Source organism: Quercus suber, unplaced genomic scaffold (assembly GCF_002906115.3).
Source record: "Quercus suber isolate HL8 unplaced genomic scaffold, Cork oak 2.0 scaffold_7, whole genome shotgun sequence".
NCBI classification, from domain to species: domain Eukaryota; kingdom Viridiplantae; phylum Streptophyta; class Magnoliopsida; order Fagales; family Fagaceae; genus Quercus; species Quercus suber.
This window is the reverse complement of record NW_027069473.1, coordinates 960,917-980,059: the sequence shown is the minus strand read 5'-3', so window position 1 is coordinate 980,059 and position 19,143 is coordinate 960,917. Positions and strand designations below refer to the sequence as shown.

The 19,143-nt window shown below is 32.4% G+C and overlaps 2 protein-coding genes across 13 annotated transcripts in view; both read right to left on the bottom strand.

Annotated features, from left to right (window-relative positions):
- Positions 1 to 96: 96 nt before the first annotated feature.
- LOC112040805 (TMV resistance protein N) overlaps positions 97 to 19,143 on the bottom strand; it is a 139,733-nt gene continuing 120,686 nt past the window's right edge. For 2 of the 12 annotated variants that reach the window (XM_065774167.1, XM_065774164.1), the window contains exons 3-12: positions 8,828 to 9,953; positions 8,383 to 8,655; positions 7,471 to 8,271; positions 6,637 to 7,391; positions 6,445 to 6,473; positions 4,953 to 5,051; positions 3,399 to 3,860; positions 3,240 to 3,314; positions 1,596 to 1,702; positions 97 to 468 (exon numbers count right to left, since the gene is read on the bottom strand). In XM_065774167.1, coding sequence (XP_065630239.1) covers positions 6,690 to 7,391; positions 7,471 to 8,271; positions 8,383 to 8,655; positions 8,828 to 9,953 — 2,902 coding nt within the window. In that variant the 3' untranslated portion in view covers positions 97 to 468; positions 1,596 to 1,702; positions 3,240 to 3,314; ... (2 more) ...; positions 6,445 to 6,473; positions 6,637 to 6,689. Of the gene's footprint in view, positions 469 to 1,595; positions 1,703 to 1,826; positions 1,935 to 3,239; positions 3,315 to 3,398; positions 3,924 to 4,952; positions 5,052 to 6,188; positions 6,281 to 6,444; positions 6,474 to 6,636; positions 7,392 to 7,470; positions 8,272 to 8,382; positions 8,656 to 8,827; positions 9,954 to 19,143 lie in introns of all 12 variants that reach the window. The other 10 variants (XM_065774180.1, XM_065774171.1, XM_024073709.2 and 7 more) reach the window with 10 other exon arrangements.
- Positions 14,738 to 15,649, bottom strand: LOC136067854 (TMV resistance protein N-like). Its single transcript, XM_065774212.1, has one exon. It carries the CDS (start codon positions 15,385 to 15,387, stop codon positions 14,878 to 14,880), a length of 510 nt encoding a protein of 169 aa, XP_065630284.1. The 5' UTR covers positions 15,388 to 15,649; the 3' UTR covers positions 14,738 to 14,877.

The window sequence follows — 19,143 nt, the reverse complement described above, 5'->3', positions numbered from 1 at the left end:
TCTTTCCCTTCTATCTGATATGTTTATCCATCAATAATAAACATAAGAATATACATTCATGTCAGTCATCAACAATAACAATTTTAAAGAACAATATATAATGGAATAAAGATGATATCTACTTTATTCTTGAAATATAAGAATAAACAATGCAATTTTTGTATAATTTGGTAATATCTCATAAAATTTTCTCACTTTGAGCAAAGAGCCTTCCTCTTACTTCATTTCACACAAATGGGAGGGAAAAGTTCAAAAACTTAAGAAAGAAAATTTAAAAATATGATATACCAAAATCAAGTACATTACAATCCTCACCAAGTCAAGAAATCTGAAATGGGTTTTTGTTTTAGAACTTAGAATTGGATGAAATTGAAAGATCCACACCACCATCCAGGTATAAATCAGCTAAGAAACTTGTTTGAACTTCAAAAATCAGATTCTTTACTTTCTTTCTTTTTTCCTTGATACCTGAAACATTAAAATCAAACACTCAAATAGATGTCACGCCATTAAATAAGGCAAACCCATCATGGTCCCATTAATAAATAGTTGATCCATGATATTCCTTTAAAAAAATTAATGTGCAAAGGATCAAGAGAAGATAAATGGCCCATATAGTATTTGAAAGACAAGCTAGAAAGATCATCTAAATGATGATGACAAAATCGGTCATTTATGAGGATCAATTACAATTATCACCATCTAAACAAGAATTACGAAAAAGTTAAGAGCCATTCAAATGCAATAAACTGTAATCAAAATTATAAAGCACGTGATGCTTACAACTTCTATTGCACAATCAAATGCTAATTCTTGGTGTGTACTTTTGCTTTGCTTTTAAAGCAGACACAAATGCATCTGTATTAAGTAGCCTTAAGCACCCTATCTCAACATGAAATCACCTGAACCAGCCATATTGATTCAACTAGTGGCTAGGAATCAACCCCTCCTATGGGAATTCATTGAGCGTTTTAAATAATACTAGGATGTACAAAGCATTTAAACTACAGCCCCACCCCTGCCCCCCTATATAAAAATAAGAACATGATTATTCAAGACAATCTTCTTTTCTCAAAACCAGACAAATGGTTTTAAACATATCTTTGAATGAATTGGCTTGAAAGCATTCCTATTAAATAACTTTAAAGAAGACACCCAAGGATCATTTATGCTATATATATGTAACATGTTTCTTGAACCCCACTATCTATATATTTATTAAAGTTCAAAGAATGAAGCTTACAATTAAATGCCAGAAAGTTTAGTTTGACACTGTGACATAAACATAAACATTTTTTCTTTATTGACAAATAATACAAAAAGAACTAAACATCCATGCCAATGCATTGGATGACGGGCAGATGCAGACCAATTGCCCATTTCCCCCCAAAATACTGACTGAAGAAACAGCCCCCAACATGAGTATCCAATTACACCATATCTGGAGGAATTATCCCTTATTTTTTGATCTTCAATCACACCTCGTGTATTATACATACAACTGTATGAAACATCCAACAATAGTTATATTTACCAAATTCTCTACCGGTTTTACTCCATATAGGCATATCCCGAAAAGAGAGAGGAATCCATACCTTCAACATCTGATCGTGTGCTATACTGCCATGGAAACTGCTGAAAAGTACATTAGGTGGTTTAATAGGAGTGTCCACTTCACAGTTCACATGTGTTTGTTGCATCCCTACAAATAGTATAAAGGTAAGCACTACGACTTAGGACTACAAAACCTAGCATTAACACTTATTCTTTCATATGCTATTTTATTTCAATGTATCCAAATAGCCCAAAGATTGTTGAGAGCATACAGTGAAGTGATTGCACCAGCCTTATGCTTTATACACTCTTTCCAGCCAAGTAGCACCACAATTATGACTTGACTTTGACTCAAGTACCTTCTAATGGGGAGTGGTGATCTGAACCATGTCATACAAGTTAAGTAATAGGTAATAAATAGGTGATCCTGGCATTCCTCTTCTATAGCATGTGAAGGGCAAGAAGCATCAGTGATGAGATTCCTATTTTGCTATCTCCCTAAATCACTAGTAGAAAATCATTTTGTAGTTTCCAAAGAAAATAAGGAATTTAAATGGAAGTTCAAGCTTCTACAGAACAGCCCACAGCTGAGAGCCATATCTCTGAGTTCTGCTCTTCCATTTGAGCATTAACTATGGAAAAGCGAGGCTCTCTTGACCATATAAAGACAGGACTGATCACAGGGCCAAATCAGTTTATCTGTAGTGGCAGCAGCATGACTCGAAACTAGTTTGAGAATTTAATTTAAGCTTTAGAGAATCATTTTTAAGCACAAAAACTTAAGGGCTAAATATGTTTAATCAGTATGTACAGTTGTTATCTCAACAATGACAAAGTTGTGGCGTTGACATCATCATTAATTCAAATATTCCTAATTAATAAACAAACAAATAAAAACATGTGCTTAAATAATTCCTCAACGTCAACCAATCAATTATGAATAATAAGGAGAAGTGAGCCCCACTCTCAAGGCAGGTTCTGCAGAAGAAAAGGCTTCTAGGACCACAGCTTATTGCAAATTTTAATTTACATTTCTCCTGGTAACCAACTCAATGCATCCCAGTCTAATGTCATTTATCTTTCAATAAATTTATGAACAATCTAAGTAATATTATTCAGTGAATCAGTAAAAGCAAAGAAACATCTATGACAATTAACAATATTAAAATTTAAAAACCCAGGGGAAAAGCAAAAGTAAATAAGTAATCACACAGAAATATTTTTGTAGAAATTAAAAACTAAATCTTAACAGTTGGCTTGATGAGTAGCATAGGTCAGCCAAGCAAAAAGGTTCAATATCCTGAAGAAGCATTTCATCAAACAGTTGTGTGCTTGATTTGAATTTCAATTTCAAAGAATCAGCAAGCATACTCGTTATTTGGTAAAATTGAAGTTTAGAAGAAGAAATTATGGACCAGAAGCAGACAAATAAGATGAATAAAAGACAAATATTATAATAATTGAAGATCAAATTTCAAGGTAAAAAGGGATCTTAGGCCTACCAATTACTTCAATAGCACTGCATTGAAAAAGAAATAAAGAAATTAAATGCTTCTTGTATAAATAATAATTACATAGCCCAACAGTTTGATTTTGCACTTATTTATTTGAAACATAATATATACTTGACCTATAATCCTATGACTAATAAGCCTTTAAATTTAGAGAAATAGAAAGAGGCAAACCTTCTCTTCAAAATTGGATCAAGATATTTTTGTCTTCTTTGATGGTGGATACAGATTGGTGTTGGTATCATAATCCTTTCAAAAAAAAAAAAAATCAACCAACATGGTAAGCATTAATTTGCCATCAGGATGCCAAATGAAGGTCATAGACAGGATTACCCAAAGAAATCTGAAATGATTTTTTGTGTTAGAATTGGATGAAATTGAAAGATCCACACCACCAATCCAGCTATAAATCAGCTAAGAAACTTGTTTGAACCACTAAAATCAGATTCTTTACTTCCATTTTTTTTTCCTTGATACCTGAAACATTAAAATCAAACACTCAAATAGATTCCATGCCATTAAATAAGGCAAACCCATCATGCTCCCATTAATAAATAGTTGATCCATGATATTCCTTTGCCATCAAGATGCCAAATGAAGGTCATAGACAGGATTAACCAAAGAAATCTGAAATGATTTTTTGTGTTAGAATTGGATGAAATTGAAAGATCCACACCACCAATCCAGCTATAAATCAGCTAAGAAACTTGTTTGAACTGCTAAAATCAGATTCTTTACCTCCATTTTTTTTCCTTGATACCTGATACATTAAAATCAAACACTCAAATAGATTCCCTGCCATCAAATAAGGCAAACCCATCACGGTCCCATTAATAAATAGTCGATCCATGATATTCCCTTAAAAAAATAAATGTGCAAAGGATCAAGAGAAGATCAATGGCCCGTATAAAATCAGTCATTTATGACAAGATCAATTACAATTTCCACCATCTAAACAAGAATTACGAAAAAGTTAAGAGCCATTCAAATGCAATAAACTGTAATTCAAATTATAAAGCACGTGTTGCTTACAACTTCTATTGCACAATCAATTGCTAATTCTTGGTGTGTACTTTTGCTTTGCTTTTAAAGCAGTCACAAATGCATCTGTATTAGGTAGCCTTAAGCACCATATCTCAACATGAGAACACCTAAGCCAGCCATATTGATTCAACTAGTGGCTAGGAGTCAACCCCTCCTAAGGGAATTCATTGAGCGTTTTATACAGCCAAAAGAATACTAGGTTGTACAAATCATTTAAACTACAGCCCTTCCCCTCCCCCATATATAAAAATAAGAACATGATTATTCAAGACAATCTTCTTTTCTCAAAACCAAACAAATTGTTTTAAACATATCTTTATATGAATTGGCTTAAAAGCATTCCTATTAAATAACTTTTAAAGAAGACACCCAGGGATCATTTACGCAATATAACATGTGTCTTGAACCCACTATCTATATATTTATTAAAGTTCAAAGATTGAAGCTTACAATTTAATGCCAGAAAGTTTAGTTTGACGTGGTGACAAAAACATAATCATTTTTTCTTTATTGAAAATAATACAAAAACAACTACACAGTCCATGCAAACGCATTGGATGACAGAGGCAGATGCAGACCAATATGATCGAAGCACTACGATAATCTCAAGAAATTGCCCATTTTTCCCCAAAATACTGACTGAAGAAACGGCCTCCAATATGGGTATCCAATTACAACATATCTGGTGGAATCATCCCTTATTTTTTTTCATCTTCAATCACACCTTATGTATTACACATACAACTATATGAACCATCCAACAATAATTATATTTACCAAATTCTCTACAAGTTTTACAACATCATATAGACATATCACGAAAAGAGAGAGAGGAATCCATACCATCAACATCTGATCACGTGCTATACTACCAAGAAACTGCTGAGAAGTACATTAGGTGTTTTGACAAGAGTGTCCACTTCCCATGTGTTTGCTGCATCCCTACAAATAGTATAAAGGTAAGTAATATGACTTAGGACTTCAAAATCTATCATTAACACTTATTCTTTCATGCGCTATTTTATTTCAATATATCCAAATAGCCCAAAGATTGTTGAAAGAATACAGTGAAATGATTGCACCAGCCTTAAGCTTTATACACTCTTTCCAGCCAAGTAGCAGCACAATTATGACTTGACTTTGACTCAAGTACCTTCTAATGGTGAGTGGCGATTTGAACCATGTCGCACAAGTTATAGGTAATAAATTGGTGATCCAAGAATTCCTCTTTTATAGCACATGAAGGGCAAGAAGCATCAGTGATGTCTGATGAGATTCATATTTGCTAACTCCCTAATCACTGGAAGACAATCATTTTGTAGTTTCCAAAGGAAATAAGGAATTTAAATGGAAGTTCAAGCTTGAACAGGGCAGCCCACATCTGAGAGCCATATCTCCGAGTTCTACTCTTCCATCTGAGCATTAACTATGGAGAAGTGAGGCTCTTTTGACTGTCTAAAGACATGACTGATCATGGGACCAAATAAGTTTATTTGTACTTCCAAATCAGTTACTGATTGTCTTTTTTTTCAATGGCAACTGCATTACTTGAAACTACTTTGAGAATTTAATTTAAGCTTAATAGAATCATTTTTAAGCACAAAAATCTAAGAGATAAAGATGTTTTATCAGTAGGTACAGTTGTTAATCTCAACAATGACAAAGTTAAGGCATTGACATCATCATTAATTCAAATATTCCTAATTAACAAAGAAAGAAACAAGCAAACAAGAACATGTTCTTAAATAATTCCTCAACCTCAACCAATCAAATATGAATAATATGAAGAAGTGAGCCCCATTCTCAAGGTAGGTTCTGCAGAAGAAAAGGCTTCTGGGGCCATAGCTTATTGCAAATTTTAATTTACAGTTCTCCTGGTAATCAGTTCAATGCATCCTTGTCTAATGTCATTTATCTTTCAATAAATTTATGAACAATCTAAGTTATATTATTGTAAATCAACAAAAGCAAAGAAACATCTATGACAATTAACAATATTAAAATCTAAAAACCCAGGAGAAAAGCATAACTAAATAATTAATCAAACAGAAATATTTTTGTAGAAATTTAAAATAAAACCTTAACAATTGGCTCGATGTGTAGCATAGGTCATCTAAGCAAATAGGTTCACTATCCTGAAGAAGCATTTCATCGAACAGTTCTGTGCTTGACTTGAATTTTAGTTTCGAACAATCAGCAAGCATACTCATTATTTGGTAAAATTGTAGATTAGAAAATCTTACAAGAAGAAATTATGCACCAGAAGCAGACAAAAAGACAAATATTATAATAAATGAAAATCAAATTGCAAGGTGAAAAGGGATCTTAGGCCTACCTATTACTTCAATAGCAACAAGGCATCATCTGCATTGAAAAAGAAATAAAGAAATTAAATGCTTCTTGTATAAATAATAATTACATAGCCGAACAATTTGATTTTGCAATTATTTACTTGAAACACAATATATACTTGAGCTATAATCCTATGAATAAGCCTTTAAATTTAGAGAAATAGAAAGAGGCAAACCTTCTCTTCAAAGTTGGATTAAGTTGGTGGAGAAGAATTGGTGAAGATGAACCCTAATCACAAAACCCATTGGTAATTCGCCGTCTCCAGGGTTTGGAGCTTGGTTTCCAGAGTCGGTATCGGATTCGAAGCCATCCAAAGCGGGACAGGTGGTGTTTTTGGGGACGTCTAGCATGGGTTGGTCGATGGTTTCTTCTTCGCAGTCGGCGTCGGATTCCAACACAGCCTGAATCTTCTTCCCCATTGTTGAAAGCACATTGATCCATAGATGAGGCAGGAGATATATTGGGTTTCTGAGGACAACAGATGCATTCTGCATAAATCCTCATCCTATTTAGAGATAAATTCCTATCATGAGGTTTAACCTCAACCTCAATGCGATTCTCTTCATAAGGATTTGATATATTCACTTTCCCATAAATTAACCATACATGGTCATAATTATTATTTGCCCACCTCGTGTCCGTAGTGTATTGTCTTTTACCATTGATAAAAATGTCAACTATCCACAGGTACCCTATATCGTTGTCCACATCCTTCGATGGAAAAGCAATACAAACAACCAAATTTGAAAATTTGGGACCGACCAAGAATGATACAGAATTTCCAACACTCTGATGATGGTTGAATTTGAGCCACTTTGGAATCTCAGTTACTGGTAGTATAAGATAATTCCCAATTTGAGGCCATTCAGAATCAAAGCTTGTTGCAGCTTGAGCGACTATATTTGGTAGAATCCCTAGAATTTCTCCAAACTGCAAGAAATTGAAGTTTAACATAAATTGTTTCTTTATAACTTAGACTTCAGAGAGAGAGAGAGAAAGAAAGAGATACCTGATTCAATAATCTGCTTGATGATTGTGTATCCAGCCGATCGCAATTCATTGCATCCACAGTTCTTATAGATTGTGGTAGTCTAGAAATTTCCTGAAGCTTTTTGCAATCTCTAATTTTAAGATCTAGTAATCTAGTAAATCTGCTAATACTTTCTAGGATGGTAACAATATTAGTATAACCTAGATCTAAAATTTTCAATACTGGGAAGTATTCGGGCTGCATCCAAGAATCTAATTCATCTATAATTCTCAAATGGCTAAGATCCAGTTGTGTTAAGCACGGAAACCCAGTAGGTCCAGAAAAGTTATTAAAGGAATTGCACGCCAGTCTCAAATTGGCAGAAGGAATATCTTCTTCCTCCCGCATTTGTGATTTATTGGCCCCAACTAGAAAATTCGTAAGCTTACTGCCACCTAGGGCTAACCAGACAAGTCCAGTCAGATACAACAATGATGAAGGCAATTCTCTAATACCACTAAGTGTCAAAATCAATTTCTTTAGACATTTCATTTCTGGGTGAATATCGGGGAACTTCTTAAGACTTGAGCAACCAAATAGGCTAAAATATTCAAGAGATTTCAACACGAGCGTACTTGGAAGAATTTGAAGTTGTGAACAGCCATCGAGATTCCATAGTTTAAGCTTCTCAAGAAATCCAATGGACTCGTGAACCTCAATTAAATTTTTACAATCGTTAAGATCCAATTTCTCTAAGTTTGGGCAGCGCAAGTCAGGTAATTTTGTAATCAATTCACAAGATTTTAGACTGATCATTTTCAAACTTTCATACTGGAACCCCTATGAAAAATTTTAAAAAGAAAATCAAAAAACAAAAACAAAATTTATCTTCAACAGCTTTTAAAAATAACATTTAAAGAAATCAAAATTTATAAATACTAATACTTATACCTGCTTGAATACATTCTCCAATATAATGTTAGACTTAAACATCTTGAGTACAACAAGTTGTCGAGGAAGGCAACATTTGGAAGATAAGGATAGAGGAAATTCACGCCATTCAAGAAACCTTAGCTCATCTGGGAGATATTCAAGTGCTTCACCAATATGTACATTGCCTACAAGAAATTTGAGATTTTTCATCCTCTTGAAAACTTTAGCTTTCAATGACACCTCTGTTCGTTCAGGTGAGAGCAACATTATGCTTCGAATTTTATTTGATCCCTGCTTAAGACAAAAAATTAGTCACACTTCATAATAGAATTCGACAAAAGTATAAAGATTTTGAAACTTTAAACAAAACATATATTGAGAAAATTATATTTTGTTCAATATTGTGAAGGGAAAATCCACTAAAGAAATATTTTGAAAAAATGGAGAAGCAAAGAATGTATACCATATTTCTAGTTAGTAATTTATGAGCATCCTCATAACTCCATATCCTACTACGCTGTTCAAGCTCTTCTGATTCTTGTTGAACAATTTCTCTACCCATTTGTTGTACCAAGTCATGCATTGACAAAGAGTAATACCGTGACACATGGTCATATTTCAAAGTTATAAGACATTTATCAATAAGCTTTCCAATACCATAGTCTGGATATAACTTGCAAGAATCTAATATATCTACAACATCATCCTTGTTGTAACCCTTAAAAAAACATGCAATATCAAGAAAAATTTCATTTTCAAATTTTTCCAATCCATCATAACTTATTTTGAGTATTTTTTGAATATCTTCATGTGGAATGTTTTTATACTTTTCTAATGCACTTTTCCATTCATGTATATTTTTTCCACACAAATCAAAATCAATTATTTCTAAAGCTAATGGTAGGCCATTGGCATAACATATAATCTGTTTTGCAAGTTCAGAATAATCTTCCCCATATTTACTTGCTTGGAAGGCATGCCGGTTGAAAAGTTCAAGAGCTTCACATGGACTCAATTTTGTAACCTCATATATTCGAGGATCTTTTCCCAAAGTGGTTAGTACATGTTTGTCTCTTGTTGTCACAATTACTCTACTTCCGGAAGCAAACCAGTTACATTCTCCAAGCAAATTTTCTACTTGTTTTGAGTCTTCCACATCATCAAGAATTATAAGAACTTTTTTATGACGAAGTCTTTCCTTTATCAAATTGATACCTTCAGATACATTGCGCACCTTCAAATCTCTATCTCGTAAGATCTTAGAAAGAAGTGTCTCTTGTAGTTGGGTTATGCCATCAATTATTTTTGACATTTCTCTATCATTCTCTAAAAAATAGCTTCCTTCAAAACGGTGAGCAATTCTATTATAAACAGCTTTCGAGATTGTAGTCTTACCTATTCCCCCAATACCACAAATTCCTACCATGCAAACATCATTTGAATCCATATCTAAAAGCAATTCTACAGCCTCTGCTCGAATATCTATTCCAACTGGATGTTTAGCAACAAATAATGGCTCACGATTTGATTTAGTCCTTGATATCTCTTTTATAACTCTTTGGATAAACTCAGATTCAGATTCAGTGTAACTGCAAAGCATAGAGCATGAGAAAGATCTAATGAGTTGGATTAGTTGTAAATATAAATATGAAGATGAACTAAATTCAATATGTCTAGTTTTGTGCATTGCAACTAACATATTGCTATTTAAATTAAATGGCATTGAAATTCAAAAGATTAGGAAATATCATTAATTTTGGCACATTATTCTCCTTCTTTTGGCTAGAAAATTTGATCTAGGCTTTTATTTTTTTTTTTTTTTTTTTCACTTTTAACTTTATTTATTTTATAAGGAAAGTCAAGTGAATACATGACTAGTTGTGATTGATGGAACAAAAAATGGAAAAAAAAAAAAAAAAGAGTTAGATAAAGGATTTATATTCCAATGTTGCATGCAAAACTGCTTGGATTGCATTTGTCTCGTACATCCCAAAGGAAAATAAAATAATTCTAATATTTATAATAACAAATTGACATTTAAATAGCATGGTTTTATAGCCAATATAAGTTGATTTGTTTTCCTTTTTTATTTTTTATTTTTTTATTTTTTATTTAGTTCAAGCTCCTAAGAAGATAGTCCATAAAAGATATACAACACTCTAATAATACTAAAGAGTATCATAAAATACTTAGATATGCAAACATTTAAGCAATTGTACCAAAAATCACTACTTTATCCGTGACTACCAAATACCCATTTTAGGAGCTTATGTTAAGTATATCACCATAGATTCTTTATCAGTGACTATTGTAGTGGGCCTTTTGGTCATAATGGGCTGGGCTGCTTTGAGGGAAATGGACCTAAGTGGTTGGTGCCCAAAGGAATCATTTTTCTTTTTTACAGAGAGCAGGATTTTTGAGAGGAAGAGAGGGAATCAATCTACTGGTGCATGCCTGCTGATCTCACTCTTTATTTGTTTCTTTCTTTTTAATTTTGCTCTTATCTTTTCTTTCTTTCCTTCACACTCATTTTTCTATTTCCTGGTTTTTTCTTAGAAATTCTTGTTACTGAGGTTATGGTTTTTCCCTTGTTGTCGTTGTTGTTTTTGTGCACGGCAAGGATCCCCTTTTTATAGTGCCTACCGTGATCGGATTTTACTGTTTTAGCCCTTAACCACCTTTGTCTGGTTTGGGTGTACTTACCGACCACCACTGGACCGTTTGTGTGCCACTCCCCATCACTAGACAAAGAAGAGTATTTTGTTTGTTTGTCTGCTGTGACACCCTTTTCTGATACGGTTTGGGTTCTTTCTCTCTCTCTACTCTCATGGCATGCACCTAGTGGTTCCAACTCAGCTTGCCTCTTTTGGGTGGTATGTCATCCCAGCAGGACACTTCCCCCAAAAGAGCCTGAGCAGGAACCTCAAAAATAGGTTTTTCCCCTCTCCTCACCGCCAAACCATGACCTCTTACCTTTAACTCACGACCTCACCATGTCCTGTATTAGTTGAGTACAGGCTGGTGGTGTCTGGGCCTTGCGCGTGCCTTTTTTCCATGTGTTTTGTTATTCCTGCTGCAAAGCTGTTTGCCTTAATCTTGTTGGGCCTCTTTGGGCCTATCGTTTATTCTTTCCCCAGTGGCTCAGTATGGCCATTAGTTTTTCTTATTACATTACTTTGTAGGCTCCTGTGTCCCATTTGTTTTCCCTTGGGTATCCTTGGCCCATTTGCTTTCCTTGGGCTTCCTTGGTCCTTTTCTTAACTCTGCATTACCATAGGTTTTTACTAACTCCATTGGGCTTCCCCAGCCCAATTATCTTGTTCTCATCCTTTGGGTTCATGGTCTTGCCATTAATCCCTTACTTTCTTTGCTTGCATTACTTCGGGCCTGTCGTGATCCATTCTCACTTTTCTACATCACACACTGCCCATGGTCTGCTATTTCTCTATTTCAAGGCTGTTTTGAGCACATTTGCCATTTCGAGGCCCATTTGCTTGTCTTATGGGCCTGTAATCCATTATTCCTGCTGCTCAGGCTTAAAGGGTTTTCTATCTATTTACCAATTCTTTTTTGTCCACGTTGCTGGGCTTTTTTCTTTCTATTTGGGCTTCCAAAATGGCCATCAACAACTATCAAATACCTATTTACAGGAGCACATGTGCTAAGTATTTCACCTTAGCTTACCAAGAAAGCTAAGAGAAGCAAGAAATCTGATGGAGGGTTTTGAGACTGGGATGCAACAATAACAAAATTGCAAGTTGTAACACTAAAGATTTTGAGACTACTATGATATCAATTTTGCTCTACAAATATTTATGAATCCACCATTTTGTTCAAAATAAAAAGAAACACTGAAGCTTTTTTATTTATTTATCAAATTTAAGTCAGTTAACAATGAGAAATTCAACAACAATGATGGCCAAATAAAGCAGCTCTAACAATCAAAAGTTAGATAACAATTACACAAGTCAATACATTGGATAATAAGAGAAAGAAAACAACAGAAACAACTTACAAATTCTAGATGCAAGAATTAAAAAAAGAAAAAGAAAAAAATCAAAAGAAAAAAATCAAAAGAAAAAAAAGAGATTAGATCATCATATTGCTGACTTAAGTTCAAAATTCTATGAAAAACACAATCCATGTCTTCTCAAAATGGTGATTGTAATTTTGTGGAGAACAATCAATACCAAACCAAAATGATTTGTTGTGGATGATGGGGTGGATTGTATTTAGAATGTTCATGGGTAGATACAACATTGAAAAGCTTAAATGAATAATCGATTTGTGAGAGAAAAAGAGATATAAGGCTGTGAAAAACTGAAAATTGGGATGAAAACAATATAATTAGTGGTTGATAAGATGAAGAGGTATAGAAGGCATCTCTGGGTTGAAGATTTGAGGGCAACAATTTTGTTCTATTTTTTATTTTTTTATTTGTAGTGTTAACAATAGTTTAGTTGAGGAAGAGAAAGTGAACCGTAATGAAAGCGAATTTAAAGAAAATGTGCAACCGAAATCATGAAAGAAAAGGAAGACTAATAGTCTGTACTAAAGCACAGAAAAACTCACAGCCAATTCACCACAAATGCATAAGGCTTCTTGTAATTATATTATAGGACAGATAATTGTAATTTGTAAATAATGGTATACTCCTTTTATATTTTGTATTCATTAAGGCAATTAATAGGTCATCTTAAAAATTAAAAGGTAAAACTAAAAGCAATTTGAAGAGGGGTGTCATACAAGCAAACTGCTAGAAGGTTTGAATAGCGTTTTAGGCAATAGACGTTTTACTTTAGAAGAGAAGCAAAAAGACCTTAATAGTTAATTCTCCTTATTGATTTGTTTATTTGCTTCATTATTATTATTATTATTATTTATTTCTTATTAAATCCCAAGATGAAAAATATTTTGGGCGTAATATTTATTGAGCATCCAATAGCAAATTATAAAAGAGTTACATGATCAAGTAATTATAGATCATACACATTCACTTTTGGGTTTTAACCCATTGATTTTTCAATTTCGTTACCGAATGACTATAAAATATTACCTATTATTAGGTACAATAACTATAAATCTATTTTTTTTGAAAATACTAAGGGTATGTTTAGTAACTGTTTTTTACTCTTTTTTTCTATTTCCAAAAATAATTTTCTATTTTTGAGACTGAAAAACTTGTTTGGCAATCCAAAATGGACGAAAAACAAAAACTGTTCTCAAAACTCAATTTGTGAAAGAAATTGAAAACATGCAAAAAACTTTTTCAATTTCTAATTTTCAAAGGTTAATGAAAACACGCATTTAATTTAATGAATTTGTCTCATTTAATGAGTTAGAATTATAGTTCAAATCTTAATAACAACATATTTTAGTATTTTCTATTCTTTTCTTCAAATTTTTTATTTCAACTAACCAAACATGTTTTGATTTCAAAAATACCAAAAAAAATTGTTTTTTCTTTATATTCTCAAAAACAAGTTTTTGAAAATAAAAAACAAAAACTATTACCAAACATAACCTAAGTATTTTTAATACACACATGGGGAGTGAGAGAAGGTCTAAAGAAACTAACATTGGTTTAACTATAAATCTAATCTAATATCATACAATTTATTCTTCTAATTTATTTGGGACCTTACACCACATATTTTGTCTAACTTGTTACTACCACAACGCGACAGAAGTATGAATAGCAATTAAGCGGATTGGACAAAAGAAGTTTGATGGAAGAAATTTTTGTTTAGTACGTATAATATGATTGTTGATTATTTTATCTGTTTAATTTTCAATTGCTAATATATATAAAAATGGTATATTCTTGTATTGATGGTGTGTGATACATAGAAAAATCGTGAAAGATTTTAGCATAAAAGTGATGACCAATTTTTGGTGCTGAAAGGAGGTGTACTTAATGATGTATTATTAGCATAAGACATCACGACCATAATGATGGGTTAATGGGGTGGGAACGGTAAATGTATTATTGGCATGTGATAATAGTTACTCTTTCTCAAAAACTAATAAAATATGATAGAAACAATACTTTCGTAATTTATTAGCAGTCATAACAAAACCATTAAAGCTTATAACCAATATAACAACACAGTTATCATAATTGATTATAAGATTATCCAAGTTAAAATTACTCTAATTCTACTATTGACCTTTATAGCTTAACTACCTTTGTATTTAGAATATAAAGAAATTATTCAGTCCTCTTGGAAGACCTCATCAACAATACCTAGTGGTCTCCTCATTAATAGTATTATGCCATATGATAATTTATAGATTAAGATCTTTGGCATCAACCCAGTTTTAAAAATAAATTAAATTAAATTAAAAAAAAAAAAAAAAGCCTTCCCCTTCACCTTCATCTTCATCATCCCTACCCTCTCACTCCACTACCACCACCATCATCCCCATCTTCAATGTCGGCAATGATAACATAATTTATAAATAGAAAAACAATAAAAGTATGTAACTAAGAAAAGCACACCAAAATAATCATTAATTAAATACATACCCATCATTGTAATGAAATCCAGACAAATTAGCTGCTCCAGTTAAAGTTTTCCTCCACTTCTGAACCTTTTCTATGTCATCTTTGAATTTTTCTTCATGTTTAGCTAGTGCAATCCCATACTCTCTATCTTGTTTACGTATTTCTGATGGGTCTACTTTGTAAAAAATTGGTAAAACCCGTTGGCCATTACTCCTACACTCAAAAATCTTGACAAGTTCTTTCAAGCACCAAGAAGAAGATGCAAAATTTTTAGAGAATACAACAATCGAAATTGTTGATGATTCAATGGCTTTAAGAAGTTCCATTGAAATTTCTTCTCCCTTCTGAAGATCATTATCGATGAAGGTGTCAAAACCCTGGTCGTGCAAAGCCTTATATAAATGGCCCGTAAAATTATTACGAGTATCTTCACCTCGAAAACTCAAGAAAACATCATAGTTGCATCGGTGGGTAGAAGAAGAAGAAGAGGCTCCTTCGTTGGTCAAGAAAACCATTGATACGATCTGTTGATTGAAGATTGAGAAGATGAAAAAAGAAGAGTAGAAGGTAAGAAAGATCAAAGATGTGATGAAATTAACAGGAATGATAATAGATGAATGAAGGTTTGCAATTGGAGTGGAGGTTCACGGATGAGTTAATAGTGCTAAATTTGAAAGGTTTTGAGTGTGTGCGTTTGATTTGGGAAATTGATGAAGGAATGATGATTTTCACCAAGTGTTAGGATTGAATATCAGAGAGAAGAATTCGACCTGGAAATATATAATAAGAAAAGATGGCTCATAGTGGCTCCTTTCCACAATATATTCTGTAGAGATCCTTCTTCCATCCCTCTTCCACGAAGTTTCCATAAAGAGAGAAAGTGGGAATCCTTTTTTTCTTGAAAATGCATTTTACAATGCGCATTCATGTGCTAGAATCTGCTGAACAGGCAAATTTTCAATTAGATAATAAAGAATTAGAAAAAATAAACGTGTGGCCAGACCAGAGTTGTTGGCTAGTACACTTCAAATCAAGAAAAAACAAATTAATATATTCTATATTCCTTCTCAAAAAATATATATTCTATTGACTACACTTTAATAATTCTAGCTATCATATATTACTTTTTATTGATCATTTCAAGGCAAAGTCACGAAGGTAAAATGTCACAACATTATATATAGTCATTGGTCTCTATGTAAGGAACATTCTTAAATAGAAAATTGAGAATTAACATATTTTATAGGCTAATTTTTATTAATTTTCTATGTCAGATACTACTTTATATATATATATATATATAATCTTTTTTGACCATTTAAAGGCAAAGTGACAAGGGTAACAGGTCACGGCATTTTATGTTGTTAATGTTCTTAGGTAATGAACATTTATATAGGACCATCTTTTCTATCTATTTTTTGTTTTAGGAAGTTCACATGGAACACTTGATAATTAAAAAATAATAATGTTTACATGAGAAGGGGAACAATCGTATTCCGTAAGATATATCTTTATAATCATAGCTTCTCTATTCTTTCCTTGAACTTTCGAAAAAAAAAAAGGTAAATACTTTCTCTCTCACAATTTTTTGTTTCTCTTTCTTTTGCTGAATTTTTTATTGTTTCTTAACCCTTAAGTTGATGAAATTTTTTATTTATTTTTAATTCTACATTGTTTTGATATGTTTTAGTGTTGTATTTTTTTTTTTTTTTCTCCATCACAAGTCTCCTCTTTCTCTCTTATAATTTATGATGATTTTAGTTTGGATTAATATTTAGTTATTTTGCAAGTGGAGATTTGAGTTAAGCCAAAATACCATTTTGATCCTTACATTTTGGGGTCACAATCAATTTGGTCCCTACATTTTGGTAGCAATCAATTTAGTCCCTACTATTTCAATTTGCCATCAATCTGGTCTCTACCTTTAACTCATTAACGTAAAATACTTACATAGTAAACGGTGTGAGAAAAAGTTGCCTTTAATGTACCTACAAATTGTGTGAGTAATAAATTATAGTTCCATCGGTGGGTAGAAAAAATAAAGAAGAGGCTCCTTCATTGGTCAAGAAAGTCATTGATATCTGTTAACTGAAGATTGAGGAGATGTAAAAGGAAGAGCAGAAGGTAAGAAAGATCAAAGATATGATAAAATTAACAGAAATGATAAGAGATGAATGAAGGCTTGCAATTCGAGTGGAGCTTCACGGATGAGTTAAGAGTACTAAATTTGAAAGGTTTTGAGTAGGCGCGTTTGATTGGGAAATTGATGAAAGAATAATGATTTACACCAAGTGTGTTGGAATTGAATCTCAGAGAGAAGAAATCAAACTAGTTTTTTTTTTTTTTTAATATATATATATATATATAATCTTTTTTGACCATTTAAAGGCAGAGTGACAAGGGTAACAGGTCACGGCATTTTATGTTGTTAATGTTCTTAGGTAATGAACATTTATATAGGACCATTTTTTCTATTTATTTTTTGTTTTAGGAAGTTCACATGGAACACTTGATAATTAAAAAATAATAATGTTTACATGAGAAGGGGAACAATCGTATTCCGTAAGATATATCTTTATAATCATAGCTTCTCTATTCTTTCCTTGAACTTTCGAAAAAAAAAAGGTAAATACTTTCTCTCTCACAATTTTTTGTTTCTCTTTCTTTTGCTGAATTTTTTATTGTTTCTTAACCCTTAAGTTGATGAAATTCTTTATTTATTTTTAATTCTACATTGTTTTGATATGTTTTAGTGTTGTATTTTTTTTTTATTTCTCCATCACAAGTCTCCTCTTTCTCTCTTATAATTTATGATGATTTTAGTTTGGATTAATATTTAGTTATTTTGCAAGTGGAGATTTGAGTTAAGTCAAAATACCATTTTGATCCTTACATTTTGGGGTCACAATCAATTTGGTCCCTACATTTTGGTAGCAATTAATTTAGTCCCTACTATTTCAATTTGCCATCAATCTTCTCTACCTTTAACTCATTAACGTAAAATACTTACATAGTAAACGGTGTGAGAAAAAGTTGCCTTTAATGTACCTACAAATTGTGTGAGTAAGTTCCATTGGTGGGTAGAAAAAATAAAGAAGAGGCTCCTTCATTGGTCAAGAAAGTCATTGATATCTGTTAACTGAAGATTGAGGAGATGTAAAAGGAAGAGCAGAAGGTAAGAAAGATCAAAGATATGATAAAATTAATAGGAATGATAAGAGATGAATGAAGGCTTGCAATTCGAGTGGAGCTTCACGGATGAGTTAAGAGTACTAAATTTGAAAGGTTTTGAGTAGGCGCGTTTGATTGGGAAATTGATGAAAGAATAATGATTTACACCAAGTGTGTTGGAATTGAATCTCAGAGAGAAGAAATCAAACTAGAAATATGGAATTGATTGGAAAAAAGATGGCTAATAAGGACTCCTTTTCACAATATATTCTATTCAATCTGAACGATGGCCATAGTGCGTTAGTAACTCTTTTTTTTTTTTTTTTAAATAATAATAATAATATTGTGGTTATAGTGGCTCCTAATATAGTCGATAAAAGTTATAAAACTAGAGATCCCTCTTCCACGAAGTTGCCTCAATGCAATTTTATGACTTGACTCATGACTTACCTCAATAGTCAATTAAGAATAATTTTAGGTTTGATAATGATAAAGAATGATAACTTTTGTTAAGAGAGGGATTCAAAAGGGAAAAAAGCAAATATATGGGGTAGGTGCAAATCTTTTTTTTTTCTTTTACAAGAAGAAGGGGAGGTTAAGATTCTTGGTTAATAATAATAAAAGAATAAACTTATATACTGTAGGTACCTATAGTTGAGTCACACAACGTAGTTTTGGTTTTTTATTTTGTTGAGATAACATAAATTTTTTTTTCCAGAATCCACTATGTTTGTACTGACATGGAGGGGACCATGGAAAAAAGGTATTTAAATTAAAAATACATATTCTTAAGACATAGATAATCAGAGTAGTTGAATCTTTCCGTAAAGGCATTATGTTTGTTCAAAATTAAGCATGACACTACTGTGCATCTTTGGTGTGATAATCACTTTACAAGTATAAGTGTTCGTGGGGTATGGAGGGTTAGGATTGGGGTTCAAGTCTTCAAGAGGGAACTTCACACATATATTCACTTAAATTAAATTAGGTTAGAGTAAAATTTCTATCTTATATATTAAAAAAAAAAAAATTAAGCGTGGCATATTCTTAGGTACATTCCTATGATATTGTCTACTTTTTTTTAGAGAGTTTCAACTTAT